This window comes from Hydra vulgaris, chromosome 02 (genome assembly GCF_038396675.1).
Source record: "Hydra vulgaris chromosome 02, alternate assembly HydraT2T_AEP".
Classification (NCBI taxonomy): domain Eukaryota; kingdom Metazoa; phylum Cnidaria; class Hydrozoa; order Anthoathecata; family Hydridae; genus Hydra; species Hydra vulgaris.
In genome coordinates this window covers 56,989,083-56,996,829 of record NC_088921.1, presented here as the reverse complement: position 1 = coordinate 56,996,829, position 7,747 = coordinate 56,989,083, and the positions used below count along the sequence as shown (strand labels likewise).

The 7,747-nt window shown below is 31.0% G+C and overlaps 1 protein-coding gene across 1 annotated transcript; it reads left to right on the top strand.

Annotated features, from left to right (window-relative positions):
• The first annotated feature begins 821 nt into the window (after nucleotides 1-821).
• Nucleotides 822-1,337, top strand: LOC136076172 (zinc finger MYM-type protein 5-like). The gene has a single exon (XM_065789646.1). It carries the CDS (start codon nucleotides 822-824, stop codon nucleotides 1,335-1,337), a length of 516 nt encoding a protein of 171 aa, XP_065645718.1.
• The last annotated feature ends 6,410 nt before the right edge of the window (nucleotides 1,338-7,747 follow it).

Below are 7,747 nucleotides of genomic sequence, written 5' to 3'. Positions count from 1 at the left end.
TTTCAATGGATAAACCACAAAGGTATTCAAATGATGAAGGTTTATTATCTGTTATACTATTATGATAATTTTGTTGATAATGAAAATATTTTTTTGTTACTTCGTTTAGTAATTTATTTTTAGATTTTTAGAGAAATTTTACTTTTATTTGTAAGGTTTTATTTTCATTTTCTAGTCTCTTGATTTTTACATTAACTTCTTCAAGTTATTCTTTTAATGATTTAATGTTTTTTAATTAACTAGATACAGAGCCGTACCAAGGGCGGGGCCGGCCGGGCCGCGGCCTGAGGCGCCAAAATTGGGAGGGCGCAAACTTTAATAAATTAAAAAAACAATAATCAGTTTATGAAACTTATTTTTACGGCGTCGCTGCAGTTGATAAGAAAATTAATTAAAATTCCGCCTCTTGACACAAATATTAAAGCTCATATACTGAATAAAAAAGCGCCCTATAACATTAATATACCTTTGATAACTTTTGCGCATTATAATTCTATTATGAGTCGAACCCAAAAGTTATCTGGTGCTAAATTTAAGAAGAAAAGAAAACAGCGCCAAGAAAGTGACGAGAAACTACAAAACTGTTTCAAAAAGTGGTTGGTAACAAACTCAGTGGAGAAACAAATTATTTCAGAGGATATTTGTATTGAAATTAATGACAATTCAACAGATCCTATAATTGACTTTAATTGAGTTCAGATCATCATTTGGAATTAATTGAAGAGGAGATTTTCATCAGCCAAAGTCAAGAAGAATTTTGCACAACTGATTTAGAACCAACCAGGGAAGATGAAAATGCCTAGCTTTCAGGCCCAGCTGAAATGGACGAGGATGAACTTCATTCAGAAATCTCAGAAATTCCAGTGGCCTCGGAAGAAAATTTTCAACATAGGGATCCAGCAACATGGCCTAAAATAACGGACAAAACAAGATGCTTTTTGATTGAGCAATGGCCAGAGCAAGACAGAAGAGAATTTTTCCCAAACGCGCTGTGTGATTTTGACAACAGAATGCGACACTTCAGCTCAAAATGGTATGAAAAAATTCATCCCAATGGTAAAAAATTTGTTCGCACTTGGCTGCAGTACAGCAATAAAAAAGATTCTTTATTTTGTTTTTGCTGTTTGTTATTTTTAACAACAAAAACCAACAATTTCTCAGAAATTTCTAAAGGGTTTTGTGACTGGAAAAAACTAAGCCCAACAATTCCTGAGCATGAAAACAACAATGAGCACCAAAGATGCTATTCTGATCGGAAAACTCTTAAAAAAAACCTCAAGGAAGGAAAGACCCTGAATTCTGATCTGTTGAGAGTTATTAGTGGAGAGATATCTTAAAAGTGATTGTTGATGCAATTTTGTACTGTGCCAAGAACAATCTTGCCCTTCGGGGAACAACAGAAGACATCGGTCAACAAAACAGTGGCATTTTTCTGAGCTTAATTGAGTTGATTAGCCATTATTATCCTTTAGTGGCTGAACACATTGAGTCCGTTAAAGCAAAAAAAACCAAAATATCCTACTTTTCTCCTTGAATTCAAAATGAGCTGATTGAGTTACTTGGGCAGAAATTCAGGAATGAAATTTTGTCAAACATCAAAGAAGCTAAATACTACTCTGTTCTGTTTGACTGCACTCCAGATACCTCCCACAAAGAGCAGATGACTCAGATCATCAGGTATGTCCGCATCAGTGATGAAACCTGCACAATTAAGGAAAGCTTTGTGGACTTCATTGAATCTCACCAAAAAACCGGAAAAGGTCTTGCAACAGAGATAAGTGAAAAATTGGAGAAGGATGGTCTAAGCATTTCCGATTGCCGGGGCCAAGGCTATGACAATGGAGCCAATATGTCTGGAAAATACAATGGCGTTAAAGCTCACATCCATTCTCTTAATGAGTCAGCAAGATTTGTTCCATGCACAGCTCACACTTTAAATCTTGTTGGTATTCATGCTGCTGAGGTTTCCCCACTCATGATTACGTTTTTTGTAAAGGTTTAAGCCATCTTTAACTTTTTTTCAAGCTTCACGTCAAGATGGGAAAAACTGATGAAAACGTTGACCATCTCATTAAAGGGAAATAGTGACACAAGATGGTCTACCAAAAAAGAAGCAATTACACCATTGCACAGACAAATCAAAGATGTTCTTCAAGTTTTGGAATCCATTATCCACAATCCCATGATAAATGCTGTCACAGTTAGCAGTGCAAAAGAACTTCTCATTCATATTGATTTCAGTTTTTTGTGTTTGTTGGATTTCTGGTGTCAAATTCTTTTTCTAATTGACCGGGAAAACAAACTGCTTCAGTCAAAAACCATTTCAATTGACATTGCCGTAAAAAAAATGAAATGGTTGAAGGCTTTCATTCAGAATTTTTGAGATGTTGGGGTGGACAATATTATCCACAGAAAAAGCTAACCAGAGCGGAATTGATGGTGGCTTTCCAATTAAGAGGAAGCGCAAAGTGAAGCGAATAGCACTTTATGAAGCTGAAGATGACTCTCACCTTCTCACAGCAGAAACAGAATTCGGATCTCAGTGCAACCTTGTGTTTGACAGCATTATTACACAAATAGAGTGGCGGTTTGAGGCTGATGTCTGCTGCATCCTCTGATTTTGGCTACCGCAGTGGGCATTCACTCTCTAAAAGTTCAGAGGATGAACTCAAGAAAAAAGCTGCAAATTTATCTCAAATTTACAAGGCAAAGATTTTTCCGATTTCCAGTCAGAAATAGCAAGCTTTAAATATCAAGCTGCCGCAATGATAGACAACTTTAAAAAATCTAGCCCGATCGACATTTTGCAGCTCACTCATAAATATTTTTTGACCAATGCTTATCCCAACACAACAATTACTATTCGCATCTTCCTCACCATACCAGTCACAGTTGGTACGTGTGAGAGAAGTTTTAGTATACTTAAGCTCATAAAACACTATATGAGGTCAACAATGGGCCAAGAACGTTTGTCTAGTTTGACTATAATTTCAATTGAAAATGAAGTGGCAAACAACATTGATTTTGATGATGTCATTAGTGAATTTGCCTCAAGAAAAGCCAGAAAAGTGGCATTGAACTAAAGTTTGTGCAACCTTAATGACAAATTTTACTTATAACTTGATGTGATAAATTTTGTGATCAATAAATCATTTTTTTCGTTTAATTTTCTTTTTTTTTTTTTTTAAGGAGGATGCGGGGGAAGGGAGGGGAAGAGGGGCGCAATTTTCTTTTCTTGCCCGAAGCGCAAAATTGGCTCGGTACGGCCCTGACTAGATAACATAGAATTTAGCTGCAATTTTGAAGGACGACGCTTAAGTTTAGGAACATATTTTGAAATTATTCTTTTAGTAGGAGATTTCCGACATGAATGCACAATAATAGTAGGAGTATCTTGATGAATTAGGTTGTTAACAATATCTAATTTTTTTAATACGAATTCGACTTTCGTTTATCAAAAGGCGTTGGTTCCTTAAGTCGTTTAAATTGAATAAAACATTTATTATATTTATTTTTATGAATAATATACTGAGATGGTGGGACAACAACATCGGGTAATGAGTTTAAGTGTTCCCTGTTTCCTGAACTCCAGTGTTCACAACAGATGTGTCTGTTCTTCCAATTCATGCCTTTAGTTTTTAATATCTTTTGATATTGTATTTGAAGATTTTCATTTTTTGGTAGCGAATAATACTTTATTTTAGTTCCATCTTCTTTCTTTGTATTAACGTTATTGTAGCATAAAGATGAAGAACAAAACCACTTCATGGTGTTAATTCTTTTATAACACTATTTATTTTAATAAGAATTATCTAATATTAGACTAGCAAAAAGTCATTTGCTAAAATCAAAACAACAAAAAACGCTTTAAAAACAACCTAAACAAAGTCGCCATTTTGATAATTTATCCCCTACGGAAAAGTCATACACTGAAACCGCGCTCTGTGAAAGTCCGTAATTAATCAACACATATCTAAGAAAAGTTTAATTTCAGAAAATGCTTCAAGTTTTCTAAAAAATAAAATCTTTAAGAGAAGTGAAAATTGGATCTCAAGCTTCATCCACTTATAAAAATAGTTATTTAAATTTGATTGACTTTAAATTGCTAAAAAGGTTCATAGAACAGACAGCCACATATTCTGATTTTGACTATAGAGACGCGACACTATGGAATATACATAGTGTATGTTTAAAAAACACAAGTCAACAAGAAAAATTTTTATTAGTCACAAGTATACCAAAATGGATTCATGATATTATAAAGCCAATTTGTATTAGTCTATCGGAAAATGAGCTGTAATTAAAATGTCTTCAAGATTAAACACAAAACTCAAATGAAAGCTTAAATTAAATAATTCGGAGTAAGTGCCCAAAAATTTTTGTTGAGTGAAAATATTAGAAATTGGAGTTTACTCTGCAATTGTTCAGTTCAATGATTTGACGTTTGACAAAAAACAAGTAACTTTTATGAACTTTAATCTCTTATATCTTTTTTAATAACAAATCTAGAACCTTGAGGTTTTTTGCATCAATTAGTTTGACTAAACTTCTTTCCAACCATATATCGAATTTACTATTAATATGGCTTCTTTTATATATTATCCATGTCTTTAGACCGCAATTAATAAAAAAACTTGCCGCGGACACGTTTTTTCAAAAGTAGTTTTTGAAGGAAAGATTTTATGAGTACCAAAAACACATCAAATTTGTTTGAAAATTTCCATATGGATTAAAATTTTTTTTTTTTGCTTTGTGTTTTTCACAAAGATCAACTTCAAACTATATATTACATAAAAAATTGTGTTATAGCTCTGAAAATTTCATTGAACTGAAATGTCATTCACAAAATCAAGGTTCCAATAATGTTTTTTTTAGAAATTATGACGCTAAACAGGAAGAAACCCCCTGATTTATGATCTAAAAACTATGGTCATAACAATAAGGGCATTTAAAAAATATTGGTAGATACTTAGATATAAGATACATCAATAATTTTGGTGCATATAATGTAAGGTATTTCAATAATTTTGGTGAATGTTTTTTGCATATTAACAATCAATATTTTTATTGATTGCGTTCTAATTAAGAGAGCAGCATGTGCAAACTTTTTAGGGGTTCCAATTGATGAAAATCTCACATGGAAAAAACATCGAAAATATTACCTGCAAAATTTCGAAAAGTGTAGGTATATTATATAAAGCAAGAAGCATGTTAAATAAACATATTTTAACTATACCACTCATTCATTCATTGTCACATAAACTATGCGAATGTGGGTTAGGGTAGTGTTAATAAAAGTAAAATAGAACCTCTTCATCGCCAACAGAAACATGCTGCTCGTCTTATTAGTTTTAAAGACCGTTTTTCACATGCTAAGCCTCTTTTTATTGAAATGAATATTTTAGATATACTTCAACTAAATGTTTTTAATGTACTGTGTTTTATGTTTAAATGTAAAACTCGTACGGCTCCGGTTTCTATTCACAATTTATATTCCGTAAAAGAAAAAAAGAAACATAATTTACGAAATGATAATTTCCTTCTTCAACCAGTTTTCAGAACCAATTTAGGCAAGTTTTGTATTTCTTTTCGAGGGGCGCTTCTATGGAACATTAGAGTTTTGAAACATTTTGATTTTTCTCAAGACTGGACCTTTTTCGCATTTAAAAGGAAATTAAAAAATATCATTCTCTCTATTAAAAAAATTCTTATATATTTTTCAACTTAATTATTTTTGATTTATTTATTATGTTTCTACGAATTCTTATACAAAAAATATTTATTTGACTATATACTTGTATACTTAAATTTTTTTTTGTTAATTTTATTTTTGTATATCATGTTAATTTAATTTATACATTTTATACCTATCAAGTCTTTTACTTTAAGTATTTATATAAAACGTTAATTTTTACTTCTAACTTTCGTTTTATAAACTTTATTTGACTGCCTTATTTATTTTATACACATTACAAAACTGTTTTAAACACGTAACGATTGTAAGCGGTTCTTGATGACAAGATCATCTGATCTTCTGCAATTCTCCGCGTTCTTATTTTATATGTAAAAAAATTTTGTAATTTTTTATTTATATGCATTCTTCTTTCATTTATTTTATTGAAATAGTTATTATGAAAAAATAAAAGAACAAAAAAAAAAAAAAGCAAAAAAAAAATATTTAGGCCAAATTTAAAGTTTTTTTTGTTGAATAGTTCCTAAGTTATTTGATTTAGAAAGTATACCTAAATTGCATCAAATTTAGGTAAATATCGTATAAAAGAAGGACTTTTTTTTTTTTAATAAAAGGTTTAGTTTTCGCCTATTAAATATGAAGAACTAAAAAAATATGACATAATAAGTTTAAAGAAAGATTTGGTTTTTTTCTATAGGAACCACCATAAAGTTAAACGTTGTTTTCTTAGATCAAAGTGGATTTTCATTTTGTGTTATTGCTATTGTCAACTTTATACTATCTTCTTTGTTCAGAAGATAGTTTTGTAGACAACAAAACTTTTTTTTCGTTTTTATGGTAAGCTCCAAGTTGAGAGTTACATAGCAATGATTTTTATTATGAAAACTAAGAGGTAAAAGAGAAAGAATATTGGACACACCAAATAAAATTGCAGGAAGTTTTTTAATATTGTTAATAATTAACAATTACTCCACTTGTTAAGTCATATAAAAAATCTCTTAATGACCCAAATAATTACCGTTGAATAAGTATTTTCTCTACCTTTACTAAACTTCTAGAATATCCAATCTTGCTTGTATGTCCTAGTATAACAGATAGCTATTCCAACCAGTTTAGGTTTAAAAAAAAAAGACAGCTCTACTCCCCGCGCAGAGTTTCTACTGAGTGAAACTATTCAGCACTATAAAAATAATAACACGCCTCTATATTTGTGCAGCTTATATGTAAATAAAGTTTTTGATACTTGCAACTGGAATCTGCTATTCGAGAGGCTCTACTTCCAAAAAAAACCTCTATTGTCGGAAGTACACACAATTTCATTACTTTATCTATCAGGTACGGCAAGCAAATCATATCAAGGACTTCCTAAAATCAATTTAGTCTCTCACAAGAAGTGCAGCAAGATTCTATTCTATCGCCTCACCTTTAAAACATTTATTCTGAAAGCATTCTAAATGAGATAGTTTCAGAGTGCAAAGTAGGATCGATAATAAAAGGCATACAACCGTTTATCATTTCATACTCAGATAATGTAATCTTGCTAAGACTTACAATTTCTGGTCTTCAAGGATTGTTTGTTGAATTTCAAACCTATTGAATGGCTAATTTTATCAAATGAAATACTGAGAAAACGGAACTTCGAATTTATGGAACAAGTCCTCTTTCAAACAATGCTATTCAAGTTAACGGAATTTCAGTATATCTACAAAATAAACTAAAACATCAAGATTTCCAATGAGATAATAATACTAATAAGAATAAGATTGCAACACTTCAAAAAACAAACTTAAATAAGCGTATAACTCACTTTCAATTGTTTGCAGCAGCTCTAATCGAACGTGGATTTCATTTTTGAAACTTAACTCAAAAAAAGTTAACTCAAAAATCCCAGTTTAGAGAAATCAATCATTTAAGTTTTCTTCCAATTTAAACTTTTATAATGTAATTAAATTGCAGTAGGTGTTGACATTTAAATACACCATAGTTTTAAGTGGTTATTTAAGAAAATATTTATGGCTTTTACTTTTTTAATTTAAAAGCTTTTAAACTGAATAA